We start from the raw sequence: 21,584 nt of genomic DNA on the forward strand, positions 1-21,584 counted from the left end.
ACGCTGACTGGCTCAACATGACAGGCAGCAAGTGATGATAAATGAACACACACACACGCGTTGCACAGTTTGTTCGGTCAGTTGCACTTGCTGCCAACAACAATCGAAAATTTCAAGCACATACGCTGCGTATGAGTAATTTACTCGCTTCGCCCGCATTTGTGGAGTGTGTGGGTGTGTGTGTGTTGAGTGTTTGTTATGTCGCATTATTGACATTTTTATTAGGCCACTTTTCGCCCATAAAGCAAACTTGTTAATTCGCGGCATATGCTTCACATTTTCACCTCCCCCCCCCCATTCAATTGTCGAACTCATGCGGCGGCTACTCAAGTCACATTCACACTCACACTCTCACGCATTCATTTACACTCATTTGTGGTGTGGTGTGAATAACGGCGCACATAACTTGATGCAAATGGCCAACTGGGGAATTATTGTTTTGTTCTTGTTCTTGTTATTGTTTTGAAGCCTGTTATATTTGTTGTTGTTGCTGCTGTTGTTGTTAATATTGCTGTCGGTGTGGTTCACAATTTGATTACAATTTGGCGTTTGTAATTTTTCGTGTTATGCACGACAATTTGCAATTGCTTCTTCGCTGCTTTGCATTCCATTTCCATGTTAAATTTGCTTAATTGCTTCGCGGCAAAACGCACAAAGGAAAACGTTAATTACTTTATGCTAACTGAAAGTAATTGAAGTGCGATACGATCTGCTAGCTAACTGTCAGGCAGCTGTCTAAACGAAATGCTTTCAAGATTGCATTACTTCATTTCTTTTATAGACTTTAATAAAACAAATGTAATTATGGAGAGTGAAAAACAATTGTCAACTATCAGATAGTTCACGCTATATTAAGTTATGAATTTACTTAACATTTATTAAACACTTAAAAGCTTTACCAGCTACCCATTTTCAAGGAAGGCTTAAAATATACCACACAAAATATACTGAAAAATACTATTATATGCCAAAAGATATATTTGGTATACGTTATACTCTCTAAATATACTAAAATTACGCTTTCTATTCGATTTTCTGGAAGGTATAAAAATGCTAATTTGCCGCCACTATTTTTGGCTTCTTAAGCCGCGCGCTTAGTGTGCTGGAAATTAAATTAATTCTGTGCTCAGATTCTGCACGAAAAGTTAAATGTTAATTCCCAAACTATATATAGTAGTTCATAGAGTGGAAAATTCCGCTGCGTTGTCGCAACAAGTTTCGTGCTAAATGATAATACTCTTTTCTGGCCTGGGCTTAGTCTAGTGGAAATTAAATTAATGCCAAAAGCTTAACAGCCAATTGAGTGATACAATCTTTTTGAGTTTTCCCGTTGAAATTTCAAAAAGGTAGACAATCGTATTTGATATGCGTGAAAAGTATAGACTGTCCTTTCCTCTCTCTCTTTCTATCGCTTAAATTATGCGTAAGCTGCAGTGAAATTAATCAAAATAAGTTAAGAAACTTGACAAGAGTTTGGCATATCTGCATACACCCTCAGTGAATTATCCGAGACTTGGTTGTGGGTTGACTAAAATCGACTCTCAAGACAGCATGACAGCAGCTCCTTTAACGGATGGAACGTGTGTCCAACTGGCGAAAGTTCAAAGTTCAGGCGCGTGCCAAACGAGAGGCGACACGAAACCGAGAACATGACTGGCATTTCCGAGACTAAATCAACAGTTTGCCATTTGCTCATCTCATCTCATCTCCTGCCCACGTTGTGTAAATGCCAAAAGCGTGCAAAAGCCAAAAAAAAATCCCTTCCTCCTCTATCTCTCTTTCTCTGTACAGCATTCACATTCTGTCATATTTGCACTGCGTTGCTTTCATGGTCATAATGATAATTGCGCAGCGCAGGCAACGCACTGGAACATTTTTCGAAACACACACACTCCATTGAGCAAGTTCTCGTAAATCAAACGCAATGATTCGTTCTCCTCCCACCTAAAAACCTCAAACTCCAAAAACCACCCAGAACACACTAGAACACATCCAGTGGGACGTCCAGCTGAGCAGAGACGAGAGTCTTCTCCTCTCTGACTCTGCTAGCGAAATTAAGTGCTCTTGAAATTCGATGAGGGAAGCTAATCTGTCGGCTCACTCAATCAGAGAGTAGAGCAGAGCAGAGAGAGAGAGAGCATCAAATGTTAACGCCATTGTTTGCATTCGGGCAATTATATTTAGTAAAACAAATCAATGAAATGTAATGAGCCGGATATTGATGTACACATTATAATATAGTACACATTATAATACAGTATAATATATATATAAATAGTTAACGCACTAACTGAGACATTATGTGTGCTGCACATTAAATCTCAATCACTTGGAAGGGGATTAAATGGCCAGCTCAAATTGACAAGATGTCAGATAAGAGAAGTCTAAAGCAGACAACTAAATTTAGTAACAAAGGAAATCATTTCACTTACCACATTTTAGAGATGAGAACGTGTCACATATTTTAACTGAAATAAACAAAGAGATTGCATTATAGATATAGATATTCATTTATAGAAATGTTAACAATATTGTTTAGAAACTAATATAAAGATAAAGCACACAACGTAATCAACATTTATATCCCAAACTTAATAGTAAATGATTGCTTGATTCCGTTAGCGTGCTTACAACAATTGAAGAAACTAAGTGGTTGCAACATTCAACATTTAAATGTCAATAACGCTTTATTATAATTTAAATAACTAATCGAAATCTGATAGCTAAACAAACAGGAAATTATTGTTGACGATTTATGATAATTGAAATAATGATAGTAACTAAACTATTTCACAACATTTAACTAAAGGACATCAATGCTTCATTATAATATAAATATTAAATCACAATATGAAATTAGTGTTGTTTATTTATGATAATAACTGAAATTAAATACAAAGCAAAACGCTGGTCTATTAAGTTTTATTAGAACTTAAATACTAAAATTTTAGTATTTTCTGTATATTAAAAGTCCCATGCATACTAAGACTAACTTATTGCTGCATCCACAAAGAACTGAAAGTCAATTATGCTTGATTATAACATAAATATAAAATAAAATTCTGTCACAATACTGAAAATCAAATAAATTTTATTATATCTTAAATATCACCCAGAATATCGAAATCTTAGTTACTAAAAATATACAAGCTTCTATTTATGACACCAAGTCTAACAAATGTCCAATTAAATTTTATGATATCAAATCGAACTCTAACACCAAAGACCACACAGAATTTATTGTGTTGATTTAAGCAAAGTTGTGGAAACTTAAATTAAATAAAAAGCCATATGCAGTATGCGAGTATTTAATAAAAAGTTAATAAAGCATTTATTGGGCTTCAACTTTGGACTTTGTTGTTGATGTTTGGCATCAAAACTTTTCCATTAATCAAAGTTTGTATTTTCATTCGTTTCATTTTCTCGATTTTCCGTTTCTCCGACTTTTCCAGCAGACCCACTGTGACGTGCATAAATGAAAGGAACGTGCGATGCAACTGAATCCAAGCAGACATACTGAAACGCACTACTGGATTGTGAGTATATTGCCTTGAACTTTTCACCAACATTTTATTTCCTTACGGTTTTTATTATAATATTCACGCGACAACGTCGCGACGAATCGTAAACTTTATTGCTGGGCCAACTTTAAGACTCTCTCCCTCAACATTCCCCGCAATTATGGTGCCATTAATATTTGAGAGAAAAAAAGAAAAGGCAGGAGAAAAGTGAATCGTTGCCAAAAGTGCAGATGGCAGAATGGCAGGATGCAAGCCAGGATCATATAGTAGAAAAAGGCTAACGTTGCACATTGTTCGTGTGGGGGCCCAAAACAGATTGGCAGCCTGCCAGTTTCACTCAGAACTTCGCTTCTAACAGCAGCAGCTGCTGCTGTTGCAGCTGCAGCTGATGTTAGGGGAAGGAATCAAAAGACAAAAGCCGACTAGCAAAATGTCTGCACACAAAACTGGCGATAGAATTTTATTGTGCTGAAATTGTTGGAAAATTACAAATTGCCGAGCACAAAAACTCCGTGTCCCGAACTCTCCTCACCTCGCCTCGATGACATGTGCCAGGCAAGACCGCCTTTTGATGGTTTCATTTAGCGGCTTTTCACAATGGCGAAAATCTGTGCTAAACACACACACACACAGAGAGAGATGGAAACTTGTCTAATGGTTATTTCAGAGGCCAATGCACTTAATTAACTGCTTCAAGATTGTTCCGGTTTCCGTTTTCCTATTCCTATTGCAATTTATTAGACGAACATCGCCAGTGACACATTTATCTTGCTCTGGACTCAATTTAATAAATCATCTGTGTGTGTTTTTCTCTTTGAGTTGGGGTCAGTGATGCGACAGATTCGTAAAACTGATTTCTATGGCCATGTCACACAGTTGGCCTGGCTTCGATCCAAAAATGCCAATGCAATTGACATTTGGGTTTGCAAAATTGATGATGTGCCAGCTAGCTTATAATCCAAAAGGTTTCTCAAACACTCACACACAATGTGACTTGTGTTGGCGTCAAAAAGCTATAGCGAAACCCTTTTAAATAGAAAGAAATGAAAGAAACTTTGGCAAACTTAATGAAGCCCATAACTTTTGGGCATAAATCTGTTAAGTGATTCCTCCTCCAACATGACATTTCACTCTAAAGACAATCAATCAAGCGTATTCAATTAAATTGATGAAGCCACTAAAGCGGATGACAATTAATGGAAAGTGAAAAAAGTGCAACTTATAAAAATATGTTTTTTTTTTCTCTGCTTTTTTTCAGACCCTTTTTTGGTGTGCCTTGGGAGGTTTAATATTGGGTGGAATCGTTGTCATTTCTTACTGGATACGACGATGCAGGTATGTAAAGCGTACTATAAAAATCATCAGTTACATCATTTGGCAACAATGTTATCCAATTAGCGGCAGACACGTCTGCGAATTCTTACGCATTTTTTCCAGGAAACTTTTGAGAACTAAACTAAACTAAACATAGTTTACTTTGTGTGTTATGGTTGTGATTTTTTTTTGTTGAAATTGTCAACGCACTAAGTCTCGCAGCACGTGACTGTCAAAGCGCAGACAACGTGCAGCAAGACAAGATTGTGGTCGGGGTTTAAAAGAGGCCTATGACTATGACTATGACTAGTATGACAATGAGACAGCCCCACGTGAAGCAACTGAGCGACTCAGTCTGAGGCATTCCAATGCATTCAAAGGCTGCCAACAGACAGCTGGCGCCAGACAGAGACAGAGACAGAATGAGAGAGCGAGTAGCATTAGCAAAAGACAAAAGCTGCCACTCTCGGTCGACGGACAGAAAGCCAACTGAATAATTCAAGTCGGCAATTGGACTTGGCTGCGAGCAATTAAGTTAATGATGCAAGGTCACTGGAAGTGGTAGCCACAGCTCTCTCCTCCTCCTCCTCTTCCCAATTCCAAACAAAATAAACAAAAAACAAAACGAACTGCCAAGAGAAAGGGGCGAAGCTAGTGTACTCGCTGCTTTTAATACCCACTATCCATAGGGTAGAAGAGTATTATGACTTTGTGTCCTCAGGAAATGTATGTAACAGGCAGAAGAAGTCATCTCTGACCCTATAAAGTCTGTCCGTATGAAATTCTGTATCTCAGACTGACAAGCTGGTATATTTTATACTCTATGGTATATTTTTCGAATGTGAATCAATTTTGGTATACTGAAAATATAGTGTTCGGTAATTTTTTAGTATTTTAGTGGTATATTTTCGGTATATTTGTAGAATGCAATACGGGATGTCAGACTGACAATCTGGTATATTTTATTCTCTGATGTATTCTGAATGTAGAGCAATATTGATATACCAAACATAGACTTCGGTATATTTCAGTATTTTCGGTATATTTTTGGTATAGTTGTAGAATGAAATACTCTGATATATTTTGAATGTAGTGTAATAACAATATACCAAATATAGACTTCGGTATATTTTAGTTTGTTGCGGTATATTTTTGGTATATTCGTAGAATGAAATGCTCTGATATACATTGAATGTAGTGTAATATCGATATACCAAATATAAGCCTTGGTATATTTTAGTATTTTTGTGGTATATTTTTGGTATATTCGTAGAATGAAATGCTCTGATATACGTTGAATGTAGTGTAATATCGATATACCAAATATAAGCTTTGGTATATTTTAGTATTTTTGTGGTATTTTTTGGTATTTTTTTCTAGAATATGCTTTTATTGAAAATGCCTAGCGGGTATTACACAGCCGAGCCCATTTGACTATAGTTTTTATTTTTTTTGTTGCTGCTGCCACCCAAAGAATGACGCAGTTGACATTCCAAGGCGCCCGAGGCGCCGAGAGGATGGGTGTGGTGACCACTAAGAGCACCGCCGAGGGGCCTATTACGATGGTTGGCGCCAGTTCGTCCCTACACTAACACTCACTCACTCACACACACTCACTCACACACCCATCAATTTATTAAAGGACAAACGCACAAAAGGACAACTGGCATGGCCCAGAGAAAGAAATGTAGTTTGTGCGTTTGTGTTTAGTTTCCCTTCGGCTGCGTTTTATTTCGTTTCGTGTCTTTCACGCGAAACCTAAAGGCCAACGCTTCGTATACGTAATATACATATAAACACAATGTGTGTGTGTGTATGAAAAACTTTTCCAATTTCCATATGGAACTCACAAATAGGAAACAGCAAACAGTAAGCGAACAAACAAACTGAAATATTTGCATACAAACGAATGTCCTGCGACCAAAATGTGTGCCCAGTGTGCGCACACAAACACATACATATATGTGTGTGTATGTATGTTTGTGTGAAGCTCAGGTCGGTAGCATCAAGTGGAGGGAGTTTTTTGGCCGCACGACGAAGGGCGGCAGCAGCAAAGGTAAACAGTCGTTGAGCGGGTCATGATTAATGTGTCACGAAGTGGACATCGCGATTCTTTGCGGCTGACATGGCACAGTGGTCCAAAAAGGTTTACCAAAAAGTACCCTAAACGATTATTAATTGCCTCGACTAATGGGTAAAGGAGTAGACTAGACTTTGGCAAACATCAAAAGACTGCTTTAACGAGTTCAATGTTGCAGAAATTTGCAGCTGATGCCAAAGGCTGCTTGGACAGTCAGTATAATATTATTTTAAAGAAAAATAGTTTGCCTAAATAAAATTGAAATAAATTCAGGTTTTTGCAATATGCCTTGAGGTTTGCATAATATTTGTTTGAAAGCAATGCAAATAAGTTGATGTTTGGTTAGCAAAGAATAAAAAAAATTTCAAAATAGTTGAATTTATTTTCTCACTCAAAAAAAAGAAATAAATAAATATGAAATATTTATATTGAACAATATATGATTTAAGTAAATCAATAAGTAAAAAATAGTAACATTGAACAATATAATATTAAAATACATAAATAATAAATGAAATCTATATACTGTTTAATATATAGTATGATTTAAATAAATCCACATTGATTTTACAAAAAGAAAAGAAAACTTTTGAATTTACATTACTTAAACATGGATGGAGTTTACACATAAATTCAGAATACTTAAACTTACATTACCAAATCGTAAAAAACAATTACTCATAAATTCAGAATATTTAGATTAACCTTATTTAAACATAAATTCAAATTGCTTGTAAATTTTTAACGCCTTCAGAATTCTTATAAATGAATTTTCAATACTGAAACATAAATAGAAATATCGTCAGAATACTTAAAATTACCCTACTAAAACATAAATAGAAATTAAAGTTAAATTCGTAATACCTTAATTTACATTACTGAATCATAAGCAAAAATTAAGCATAAATTATTAATGCCTTTAGAATTTGCATTACTAAAAACATAAATAGAAATTATGCATACAATAATTCCGCCTTAAATCAATTGCCAAATATTTACATAACAAAAATCGAAGTTCTTCCCGAAGATAACCCAACTCTTTTAGTTAATCGATCAACCAGCTAAGCACCTCTTCCCTAGACATTGTCTGACTAATATTCATTGTGCCTTAATCGCTTCAACAAAACTAACATTTGATGGCAACATGCATCCATAGAAACTATACTCAAAGAGTATGTAATTCCCAGTGAATACAATGAGGCAGCGTGCAACGATCGATCAAAACAATTAAATCTGATTAAGCCGCCAGTTATGTCCCTTTCCCCAATGATGTGTAACCACGGTAAATTGTACATTGTTAAACCATTGTCAAGAGAAACAAGCTGACATGCCGAGTTCAGCATGAAAGCCATGTGTTTGCTGTCGCCAGCGAAAGAGAGAGAGAGGGAGCGAGAGAGTGGGAGGAAGGAGAAGTGCTAGACGTTGGGGGTCAAATGAAGACGAGCAAATATAAAATGGAATGGCGACAGAGAGCGAACAACAATATGAGTCAGTTGGAAATTGTCATAAAAATTAAAAATCAATTTTTATAATCCAGTTAGAAGGGGGCAACAACAACAACCAAGAGAGAGAGACAGAGTGAGACAGAGAGAGCTAGAGACTTGGCTGATATGAGGCACGCAAACATATCGTAGAAAACCACCCACAATAAACACGCACACACAACGAACGAGCTAGACACACACACACAAAGAGACGTTGGTTGGACGACGTCGGGACGACTGGAATAAAGAAATTTCATAGTTTTCGCTTTAACCGAAACGATGTTCGAAATTTACCTTCATTAACAGACGACTCGACGAACCGCGTGGCCGCGTTTTTATTTTGTCGCTCTACCTTCAAACTCAGCAAAAAAAAGAAAAAAAACGGGCTAACATTCTCGTGCGTGTCGTGCGACAAAAACACACAAAAAAAAAGTTTCAAGTTGTGGAAAAAAGTTTTGCGAAGCAAGTGTTAATCCGTTGAGACAGCCTTTGAAAACAAAACTCTGGCGTTAATTAAAAATTAATTTCGATTTTCGCGTAATTTTCATATGAAATGACTTCTATGCTAATGAAGCGATCGTTAACTGCGCCCATCACCATCATCATCGTGTTAACAGCCGCGCCTTAAAGATGATTACCACGAAGTAAACTCTGTCCGCAGGTGCATTTCTCTCTTCCAAGTGTCAAGCGTGCTTTTTTGGCTTTTCCTCCTTCACTTCCCCCTCACACGTTAAACAAAACAGCAAACTTCATTATTTTTTATGTGCAATTGAATTTTTGGCCTTTTGGCATTTTCGCTCTCGCTGGCTTGATTAAGCGTGGCGCGACTTGTGGCGGCAATGAAAGTTGTTCTTTAAGTGCCTGACGGGCGTTTCCGGTTAACGTAAAAAAAGCGTACAATATAAAGAAGAAAGTACGAAAGTTTTATGGGACAGCGAGCAGAAAAATGGCAAGATTTATAGCTGAGAAAGAACTAAAGTTTAAAGTTGACTAATTTAGTGGCGCAGATAATAGAGAAATTCGACTTTGCATAATAAATATTTGGGAGTTACTAAGAATCAAATAACAGATGAATTTATGGATACATTAAGAAAGAGTTTATGTAGCAGCAAACTCATTTCAAAGTCCAATTAAATAAAGAAGGAATTTTTAAAGAAATTGAAATATTATTAAATATAGAAATAGTATTTCATTTGAAATTTATTTATTTAATATTGAGTTTAACAGTTTTATATGTAGTAGAAACTTTTAACCTGCAAACAAAAGCAAAATAAATAAATATATTGAAACAATAAATAAAATTTCGTTAATTTAATTTGTTTTTAGAAATTATCAGGTCTTAAGAGTAAAACAAAATAGTTTGGAGAATAGAAACTTTTAGCTGGTAAGCAAAAGCAAATGAACAAAAAATATACACGCTATGTCAAGAAATGAAATAAATTTCAACTCTATTTTCTTAGATGATATTGAGTCAGTTTATAAACGAAAGGCAAAATAGTTTGAAGAGTTGAAAATAATGGACACTAGCGAGCTAGATACTAAGGAAAATCAATGCAATTCAAAGAAGTCGAATAATCTTGAGCCGATTGTCTCAGAAAATATTGACTCGAGTCTTAAATGAATGATAAAATAGTGTGTGTGTTTAAGTAGTAAGTAAAAACCCTTATCATTGCCATTTAACGGAATTTAAATACGTCTTTCGATCTAACAAATTTCTAAGAAAATATTGAGTCAGGTCTAAGGCGAAGAGCATAACGAAAAAGTTTACTATAGACAGCACGGAAGCGCATAAAAATATTTATCACTAAAGTAGGCGCGATTTTATCGCAAAACTATTGCTATTAATAAACTTGATATATGACTAAGGTCGCTAATTTATCGTAAGCCTCACAAAGTCAGACCAAAAAGTTAAACACCAAATTTGTTGTTTGTGTACGTTTCAAATAATCCCGATTAATGCGTCGAGTGTGTGTGTGTGTGTTTGTGTTTGATGAGTAGACTAACACAATGGCGAAAGGGCAGAAAAGAATACAACAGACAATTGTGAATAATTTGCGATTGGCGATAGCAATCTACACACAAGTGGCAGAGCAATAAAAACACACACACACACACACAGTGAGAGAGTTGATCAGAATACTATATATGAATACTTCCAATGATATAACGAACACGTACGGATTATGAAATATGAAAAGCTCGTTAATTTCATAGCTCTTTGGTCGCCTACTCAGCTGTGTGTGTGTTGTGTGTATGTGTGTGTTGGTGGAGAGCGCAACGTTCGTGCCACAAACAAATTGACAATTTAATTTGCAATGGTACAATAAAAGTGACAGGATAATGCAATAATCGAAATGGCTATAAACTCGTATATATCACTGACACATTGCCTTTGACTTTTACCATTTCACATACTCGTCTGAGCAATTACAAAAGAAATAGCAGCCCAAATGCGGGGAACGGGGGACAGGGGGGGGGGGGGGGAACCAAATCAAGGGTGCAGCAGTCGGCCTGGAAAAACGTAGAAATTGATTCGAAAATTTGCTTGCTTTTATGCCAGGCCAAGCCAAGCCAAACATGACAACCAAACTTGAGCAAATTGGAATGCGAGCGACTCACGACGCACACCTGGCGCAAAAAGAAAGCAAAGCACAGAAAAGAAAAGACAACACACACTAGACAAGACAGCACAAAAGAAAAATCAATAAGCCTCAAAAGCGAAATGCCAAAATAAAAACAAGTAAGAAAGGTACAATAGAGTGTACTTGACTGTGAAATACCCGCTACCTATATAATGAAAACAAAACAGAGCGTTATTCATTTTTAAATATTTAGTATTAATATATAGCAAAAATACTAAAATACTACATTCAAAATATACCAGATATACCAAAGCAAATAAGACCAGATTAATAGACCACAAAAATAATAAAAATATACCATATATTTGGTATATTAATAAAGTGCATTGAAAATATACCATAGAGTGTAAAATATACCAGGTTGTTAGCCAAAGCAGCTAAGAACTTATTGCAGTAGGTGTAATTTGGCAAACAGAAGAATTTATTAAATAACTTCTACAAATTCCAATTCTCAGGAATTGTAAATATGTAATAAATTTATTATTATTGTCTGTACCAAAATTCACGAAAGTGGGTGTGGTAAATAAATAAACTTTACCTGCATGCAAACATTAAAAATGCTGTTGGACAAAAATTATATCTCTATTGTTTAGAGACAGACAGACAGCCGGCTGTTGACACTGATCAAGAATATACTTTATTAAGTTAAGGAAAGGAGATGTCTATACATTTTCAGCATGCACGAAGTTATAATACCCTTCTACCCTATTGGTAGCGGGTATTAAAAGGAAAAATAAAAAGAATAATAGTAGCAACGGCATTGCGAATGTCGAGCATTTCGCGCGCCTGATTAGATAAATGTTGTTGGTGTTGTTGCTGTTGGGCGCAGGTGGCAGAGCTTGCAACTAAAATGAAGAAAATCAAATACGATTAAATCCACAGACAGCCACAGCAACAACAACATCAAGAACAAGAACGTTGCGAATATGCAAGTAAAAAGTGGGAGAAAAAAAAAAAAATGTAAAATTAGAATCAGAATTAGACAATTAGACAAATGGCGAAGACGCCTCGGGGCTGAGACACGTGCAAAGCGGCACATGTTGAAGGGCCGTGCCACAGCTCGTGATGGGCAGGGCCAGGGGGAAGAGGAGGGGGAAGGGGGGCATAGTATATGTGTGGCATATAGTGCTCAATGTCACAGCACACGCACACCAACAACAACAGCAAGAAGAAGAACAACAATTGGAGGCACGGTGCGGCAAACGGGGCGTATGATTTATTTAAGCGTCCATTAAAGTTCTTGTCATTGTGTGTTGTTGCCGCCATTTTGTAGTAGTTGTTGTTGTTGTTGTTACTGTGGTTTCGTTTCGTGTGAAGGACATTCGTTGAACTGCACGCGTTGACTTTGTTGCCACAACATTGAAGCAAGAGCGAGAGAAATGTTTAGCTTGTATAAAAGTTTTGCCAGTATTTTGGTTTTGACTCGCGTACTTTTCAATTAACACGCAGTGCAACACACACACACACAAAGTAAATATAATAATTCCCTATACACACAAATCGCATACCAATTTTAATTACAAATATTGAATTTGAAGTCCCAATGTCGAGTCTTTAATTGATAAAACAGCCAGGCGGCAGATGTTTCGCTCTCCACACACAAATCCCTTTTGTAATTACAGATGCGTGCTTTTCGGTTCAATTTATCTATTTTCAAACTAATTGCGAAATCATTTGAAATATCAAATAATATTTTGGAGTCGGTCATTAAGCGATTATTAATTAAAAGATATTTGTTTAAACATGTGTTTAAGCCGGGACATTCAATGGGATTATGGCGATTTATACTCGTAAAGCAGTAAAATGTGCTTAAATTGAATACAAACAAAAATTGCCAGCAACTAGTTTCATAAATTATTTAAAATTGGATATTGATTATATTCAAATACGAAATTAAAGTTGTTCGTCCGTTTAATATACAAAACTAATTACAATGAGTAAGAGAAAATGGCTTCTAATAAATTTGTAATGTTATCATTTATAAAAAGAAATACATGAATTATTTATTTGAAAATTTAATCATTTAATGCGACATTCATAAAATTGTTTTGCTTTTTTTAATATATTTTTATATTACGGTGTTTAAAATGTATTAGAATAACTTTTTTGCTATCTGTTAGACTTAGACGAATTGAGTAAAAGCAAAATAATACGGCATTATACTTAAAATATACCTAATAATATACCACAAAAATACTAAAATATACTGAGAGCGATATATGTATTTAGTAAGTATATCAATGAAGTACTACATTCGAAATATATTACTGACGATTTGGTATATTTCAGCACTCTATGGTATATTTTGAACGTAGTACTAAATGTGAATATACTAAATAAAGTCGTCGGTATATTCACATTATTTTTGGTATATGAATTCCGTATATTTTAAATTTAATACCGCACTGTTTTGCTTTTATTCACAATGGATAGCGAGTATCAGCATTAAACATTTGTTAGCTGTCTGATAGTCTTTTTGCAATCTACATTTATAATATAAGGAATGGGTATTGGGTTATGAGAAAGCTGTTTTAAATTATACAACATTTCATTATTATTATAATATATCCTTCACATATGAATACCACAAATAATAAATATGGCATACAACAGAATTCAATGCCATGAAAAAAGTGAAAATTGAGAACTTCATTATAAACGTAAATGAAATGAACGCTCATCTTCCCCCACTATATTTTATTCCTATTATTGAACTATCCAACTATTGTGAACCAATTCGATAACATTGTAATCGAACTTCAGATTTAGGTGTCGCGCATTGGACTGTTGCTTGAGCGATCGGTAGGTAAATTCGCAAAACAAAAACCAAAAACAAAAAAAATCAATCTCTGCTTAAAGCCAAACAAAATGCCAATGCCAAATGTCAATGAAGCAAATTATTCAGTAAATCACCCCAAAAAACCAAATAAAAGAAACAAATTATAAATGAAAAACAACAAATCACCAAAAAACAAAAAAAAGCAAAGACAAAAGCAATTTTTCAGTTTTCTCAACACAATTCCAAAAGCAATTGGCTTATCACAAAACTACACAAAAGACACACAGATGAAAGTCTGATTTATAATTTGCTTACACGCAATTTTGAATCTTAGCAAAATGCATCAATTTGAAACGCTTTTCTTATAAATATATACAAGTATTGGCTGCAATTAGTTTAGTTGAAGAAATTGAATCGCATGTTTTTATTTACATATCAATCGCTTAACATTTTGTTCACCAAATTTTATTCGAAACGAATTTCCATTACTTTGGATTTACTTTGATTTACGATTTTTTCAATTTCGTTTTTCGGTTTTTATCAATGGCTGTCGATGCACAGCACGGCACAAGGCATAAATTGAACGAACAACCAAAAAAAAAAGAGGAAAAGCAAAAGAAAAGCCTTCGCAAAATGCTTTTGTGATTGTCATTCTCTTCCCCTTCATATATCTAGTTGAACGCAAGCAAATGTTTCATTTACAGCAAATTAATTACACACACACACACACACACACACTTACACGGAGAGACACAAGCGCACTCGTTATCGATTGCAGTGCAATTGAACTGTGCATATTGTGACGTCAGCAAAAAACAAACACAAATACAACAGAAGGCGTTGTCTTGAATTTAAATTGCAACTGCAACTGCAACTGCTACTCGTAAACTTGCAACTTGCAACTTGCAACAGCAGCAAAATATTTGATTTTACTTTTCACGAATCGCTTTACTCAGTTCTCGTTTATTGTAATTCCCCTTTTGTTGCTGTGTTTCATACCGCGTGCAATGAACGAAAAACAACTTTTATTAAAACTATTATTGCATATTTCTTTCCATTTCAAATTCAACTTTTGTTACCAAAACTAAAAACAAATAACACACGCTCACACACTTGATATCGTTTGATCGTTACTCGCGCCTTTTTGCTGTTGTCGATAACCAGGACACTTGCAGCGAAGTCGCCCCGCCAACGCTCCAAAACCCGGAGCCGGAGCTCATCATCAGCTGCCGCCGGCAGCAGCAACAGCAGCTTCAACAGCAGCAGCAACTCATCCAGCAGCAGCAGCAACAACATCCGCAGCAGTCGAAGCCAATACAGCCCGCAGTACAGAAAGTCATCACCAGATCACAATCATCGACGTCGTCGTCGACGCATGCTGCAGTGCATCAACTGAAGCAACAGCAATCCCTGCCCACCCCACTGCCCCAACTACAACAACAACAACAACAGCAACACCAACAACCAAGTGGAGAGTCGCATCTGCACTCGCATTCACACCATCATCACAACCACAATCCGCACGCCTCCAAATCCGTCTCGATACTCGTCTATAAAACATTGAACACGGTCTTCAAGAGCAGTCGCAAGATCATCGTTCGGGTCTGTGAAGTGGCCAGCGCCAAAAAGTCATTCACCATGTTCAAGTTCAACAAAGCTGCCCAGCAGCAGCGACTCGATAATCGCGCCAGCGCCGTCACCGGACACGATCCCTTCGTCAGGCCGCCGGTGCCGGAAAAGTGAGTTCTCAACCAACGATCTCCCTCCCCAGAACCAAAACAACATCAAATGCAAACCAAAGAAACTTCTCTTAAGCAAGACTTTAACTATTTGCAAGTGTCGAAAAGGCAGAAAATCAATTTTGAATTTAAATAATAAAGTTAAACTACAAAATATTCGAAAGATTGCTAGAAGTATTCTTTTCAAAATACTCAATTTTATTACTATTTCTTAATCTAATTAAGAAATAACACTAACACTAATTTAGTATTCTTTCAGAGAAAACTTTTGAACATAATAATTTGAATTAGTATTTATTCGTGTTAGTATTTTTTCAGTATTTGTTTAGTATTCTTTCAGAGAAAAACTTTTAAAAATAATAATTTGAATTAGTATTTCTTCGTGTTAGTATTTTTTCGGTATTTATTTAGTATTCTTTCAGAGAAAACTTTTGAAAATAATAATTTGAATTAGTATTTTTTCAGTATTTATTTAGTATTCTTTCAGAAAAAAAACTTTTAAAAATAATAATTTGAGTTAGTATTTCTTCGTGTTAGTATTTTTTCGGTATTTATTTGGTACTATTTCAGAGTGAACTTAAAAAAAACCTTTTATATTTAGTATTTTATTTTATTTTAGTATTTAATGGCAAATAGTTTTAGAGAGTGGCAACAATTTGATTTGAGTATAAAGAAAAAATAGTCCAAAAATATGAATAGTATACAAAATATTTATCTTCTTATTAGCAGTAATGTAAACAGCAGACTTTAAACTTCATAAATATGATTATTTAAGTATTTGTTGTTAATTGAAATGAAAAATTGTATTTAAACTCACTTAGAGTATTTTTAAGATAGAACTTGCTAAAAGTTTTTACGTACGAGTTCATTGAAAAACTTTTCACATGCAAGTTTTAAAGTCATTGAACTTTATTCAAAAGGCAGCTTAATAACTATTAAGCTTTCGCAGTTAAAGTATAGTTTTAAGAACCTAACTCGAACCCCAAACTTTAATTTTAAACTTCATATACTAGTAAACTTTTCAAAGAAAACCAATAGCGACTGAATGAATATTTGAAGCGCCTTTTCGACACTTAAGTAAATAGAAATGTTTCATTTTCCTTGTTGTTACTTGTAAATCAATCCACACACATTCTTACACACATCTCACACTCGTATATTCCCAACAACACTGCCACCATCAACAATCGAAATCGAAAATCAAATCTATTACAAAATGCAAACACATTAGGAAAGTGAAACACATTATGAAGAAGCTGCACAAGGCGAATGGACTGAAGCGATCCAATTCGGCGATAGAATTTGATGTCTCAGCGCTGACAGCTGCCAATCGACGCCAAATCTACAGTAGGTGAGTACAACAACTGACTGTCAGACAAAACACACACACACACACACCCAGAAACTCACTCACACACTGAAACACACGCAAAACAATGCAAAGTGCAAAAATGTAAAATGCAAAACTGCTAAATAGATCAGAGTCCAGAACAACACACAATCGATTGCGATGTGGGACGTGTGCACAAGCTGTACGCCAAAAAAAAATAAAATAAACACAAAAAAAGAAAAGAAATCTCATAATGCCACACACAATAAATGCACAGGTTTCTCATATATGATATTATTATGATTTGTTAGTTATGCTTTTGTTTTCTTCTTACATTCCAAAATTTGTGCAAAAATCAACATCAAAAACGTGAAAATGTGAAATCACAAAATTATACTTTAACAATTGTTTTTTTTTCCTTTTTTTCCCCCAAACAAATTTGTTTAACTTCTACTCCAAAAACAAAAAAACAAAAAACACTTCCACGTTACGTCCTTCTATTTGCAGCAACCGATCGGCCAGCTCGGACCAAGATAACTCAGATCAATCCGAGCACTCGGAGAAATCGCCATTGGTTAGCGCGAGGTTAGACAATCTTGCTAGGCTCTTTTTTAGCAAATCGATGCCAGCGGAAACCGGAAGTAGAGATACCATAGATTCAGTACTAACAACAAGGTTGCCTATTCAACTATTTATGTGTATCAACTTTGAACTTTACATATATAATCTCTCTCTCTCTCTCGCATATATATTGTATTTTATTTCCTAACCTTCTTCCCCTCTACTCAAAACTAATTTTCGTATTTTTGTTCACAACACACACGCACACACCGAAAAAAAGAGATCTCAAGCATTTGTATATCTCATATACTTAGTATATAAATAATACCATATATCCACACAATCAATTGGCATATTTATCACATTTATCTTTTCTTTGACTGCGTTTCAAGTGTTGAGTTTTCGATTTGATTTCTGTTTCATTTAACATTTGTTAGCTTTACTTTTGATTCGTTTCGTTTCGTTCTCTAGCCCAAAAAGCACTTGCATGCTCAATAACTAGCGGCTAATGGCGTTCGCAATGCTTTTTCACGTAGATCTAGATCTAGCGCACAAAAACCAACAATTAAAAACCACCACAAAATATATTAGAAATATATATTATTACACTGTACAATTTGAACTTGAAGAGCAAACACGTTGTGAATGCTTTTGCTTTGAAAAACGAACAACGAACAAAACCAAAACAGATACAAAGAACTTTAATCAACCAATAATAATAATATTAATATATTTTGCTTTTACGTTATCGTGGGTGAATAATGAACAAAGAGAAAAACTCTTTGGCCAGCATCTAAATTGTGTTAAAAAAGGGGGTAAAAACCGCATGGCGCAAAATAAAAACCAAACCAAAGTCACTCTTTTTTTATGTATAGAAATTAAATATGATGATAAAATGCATTTGCCGCGTGGCAAAGTGAAAAGTTGCCAAGGTGAAATTCCTCAAATTAGACGCAAAGCACAAAAATTGCAAATTAAATTATCAACTTGGAAAATTTCACTCGCTCTCTCGCGGAAAACGAAAAAAAACGAAGAGGAAACGTTGCCGCGCATTGATGAAAGTCCCTGCCCTGTGTATGTGTGTATGTGTGTTGAGTGTGCTGTTGAATACCTGTCTGTCAGTGTATGTGTGAGTGTGTGTGTGTGTTTGGCACTCGACTGCCGCGTGCTGAGCCGTGTGATGAATGTGCAAGCGAGCGTAAGTCTCTGTTCGCGTGCGTCTGCTGGAACGGCATCTATTTGTGTGTTGTGTGCGCGAATTCAACTCGACTCGATGCGATGCGATGTGATGTGTTTCACATATGTATGTGTGTGTGTGCGGGTGCCTAACGAGCATCGATACACACACATACACTAACAAAACACACACATTCAAAATACCCCTATACCAAAATGCGGCGCTGCTAAGTATGCAATAAAAAATTTCACACTCGAGCACGTTAATTATGGAGCTGAGCTGCAAGAGCAGCAGCTGAAAGAGAGCAAAGCGAAAGTGTGACAGCATCTGCTGCGTGTTCACGTATTGCCATAGCAATATATACATACACACACATATTTTTATAGATTCAGTTCTGTTTTCGTTCCGTTTTAGAAGGTTGTTGCCGCCACACGCGCCACACAAGGTCGCAAAGCAACCGAACTTTGCTGGCTTCAGTTGCAGTTTCGAAAAAGATATTTATGAGTTTCACATATCAAAAGATAATATTCGTATGTGTCTGTGTGTGTGTGTGTATTCCCTTGGCATACATTTGCGCTTATAATTTGCCACTTGTCCCCGACATAAATCGATTTCAATGGAAATTAATTGGCCACTTAATAAAATAAATTTCATTTTCTTTCAATTATTTTGCCATTTAATATATTCTACAACTACTTTTTTACCAAAAGCCTTGACTCTCTTTTTCACTTAATAAGTTGTAATTTTAATCGCACTTTTTTTGCCTTTGTTGCGCAGCTCAATTTCATTGTTCTGCCAATATTTTGGCTTGCCTAACGAGCCAAGTCTTCTCCCTTACACACACACACACACAGCCAAAACACACACAACCTAACGTAAGTGTGTCGAGTGTTGTGTAAATATTTGTCGAGCAATGCGCCCTTCGCTTCCCTTTTCGTACGGGATGAGCAAAACAACAAAAAAATACTTTAATGGCTTTCGGCAGCTGCAGCAAAAAAGAGGTTTGCTAAAATTAGCTTAAATAAATACGAGTATAAACTGCATTTATATACAAGTTTGTACACCGTACATATTGCACACATACATTTATATATTATATGCTGTAGTTGTCAAGGTTGAGGCACTTAACAGGCAACAGCAAAAACAAGCAACAACAACAAAGTGCGGAGCACAATAAACTGTAGAGTGCAACAAAAAAGTGTTACTCATACGCACCGTTGGCCAAAGCGCAAGCGATGCATTTAAAAGGCGCACATGACCAAAAAAAAAAAGTCGGTGAAAGTGCTGCGCTATGTTTTGTCAGCCTTGCAATGGCTTTACACATTTTAGTTTCCCTCTCTCTCTCTCTCTCTTTGACGCAATAAACTTTCGACCACATGCCGCATACGCCACGTTGGCCGCAGCTATGAAAGCCATGTAGCTCTGTCTCTTTGGACAACTTTTATAACAGAGAGTAAAAGAGAGAGAGAGACAGACAAAGGCAACTTGCTGCTGCTGCTTTTGCTGCTGTTGTTGCCTTATTAAATTTTCAAACACATGCTAAACTTAACCCGAGGATGTGCTTAACCTTCGCTCTGTTTTGATTGAGTGGCCTGTAAGTGTTTGTTCATGAGCCTGCCTCTTCTCTATGTATGTGTGTGTGAGTGAATGTGCCACTTGAGTTCGTCTGTGTCTGTGTGTGTGGGTGTGTTTTTGTTAACGTTCCTTCTTTCATTTGTCACTTCTTTTTAGCCTCTTTACTACACAATTAAGCCGCAGCAACTCGAGACACTGCAGTTGCTTTCGTTTTGACACGCTTTCCTTTTCCTTTTCAGTTTCAGTTTATCCACTTTGCATTTGCATTTGCAAAATAGAAAAAAAAAACACTCCACAGACCCTCACAATTTTTTCTTCGTGTTTTTATGCTCTTCTGCAACAAAAAATAAACAAATAATAAATTGTGCACAACAACACAACAAGAACAGAAAACATGCTAAACTCTTGCTTCCGTTTCCGCTGCGCCATTGTGCAGGCAGGTTTTGTCTCTATCTTCGTCTCCAATTCCCTATCGCTGTCGCTGTCGCTGTCGACAGCTCAACTTAGTTTTTTGGCAAGCTTCAGTCTTTCACTCTTTGGATTTTTGGCAACTCTATTTGGCCAACTTTTCTACTCTTATCCACTCGACCTTCATTCGCCCCCCTTTCGTTTGTTTCGTGTTTGAATTTGAGGCTTTTCTCACCTGCTGCTCTGTGAAAATTATTTTTTCAACAAGTTTTTATTATATTTCGGTGTTCAATTTGAATGCGGCTTGCATGTCAATGGCATGCCAGATGCTCGCTTGCTTGCCTGCTTGCCAGCTTGTTTATGGCCAAAAAAAACTTTGCAAATTGTGCAACAATTGTCGTGTGGCCTTTGACAATGTTCTACTCGTATGTGGTCAAGTGAAAATGGTTTAGACATGTGTTGTTCAGCATGCTTTATCAGCATCAGCTATTACCATATTTTGGTCAAACGTTTGTCCCTGACGAATCTACTACACACCAAATTAATGCTTTCGGAATTTCATGTTATTCTCGAATTTTCATTGAAAACAACTTGTAGTTGACTGGGAGGAAGTTGAGAAAATGTAAAGCACAAATTTATGTTGTAAAATTTGGAAAATTTCTTTAGAGAATTGTGGTTAAAACAGGAAAATTATTATCATTGTGGCATAATTATAATCAGGCTTGCAAACTATCTTTAATGCTTTGCTTTAGTAGACAAGGTTATTTGAAATTTGTGTATCTGAAACTTGATTTGAATATGAAAAGATAAAGAAGAATAGTTACAACTTTCTTTATTGAATACTTGATTTCAAGATGAACAGATGACGAACATTATAAAAATTAGAACTTCCATTTATTTTTGTTTAATTTTTATATAAATTTGGAATCAATCTATACAAAATTTGGTTTTCTTTTTCAAAAACAGTAGTTGTT

At 35.8% G+C, this 21,584-nt stretch overlaps 1 protein-coding gene across 6 annotated transcripts in view; it reads left to right on the top strand.

Annotated features, from left to right (window-relative positions):
* The window catches only part of LOC117565565 (slowpoke-binding protein), a 51,986-nt gene that overhangs the window by 17,027 nt on the left and 13,375 nt on the right, over nt 1–21,584 (top strand). Inside the window, exons 1-5 of one of the 6 annotated variants that reach the window (XM_034244733.2) lie at nt 3,519–3,536; nt 4,780–4,856; nt 14,985–15,559; nt 16,791–16,910; nt 17,397–17,564. In XM_034244733.2, the coding sequence (XP_034100624.1) occupies nt 4,851–4,856; nt 14,985–15,559; nt 16,791–16,910; nt 17,397–17,564 (869 nt within the window). In that variant the 5' untranslated portion in view covers nt 3,519–3,536; nt 4,780–4,850. Of the gene's footprint in view, nt 1–3,452; nt 3,537–4,779; nt 4,857–14,984; nt 15,560–16,790; nt 16,911–17,396; nt 17,565–21,584 lie in introns of those variants that run through there. The other 5 variants (XM_034244739.2, XM_034244734.2, XM_034244740.2 and 2 more) reach the window with 5 other exon arrangements.

Source organism: Drosophila albomicans, chromosome 2L (genome assembly GCF_009650485.2).
Source record: "Drosophila albomicans strain 15112-1751.03 chromosome 2L, ASM965048v2, whole genome shotgun sequence".
Taxonomy (NCBI): Eukaryota; Metazoa; Arthropoda; class Insecta; order Diptera; family Drosophilidae; genus Drosophila; species Drosophila albomicans.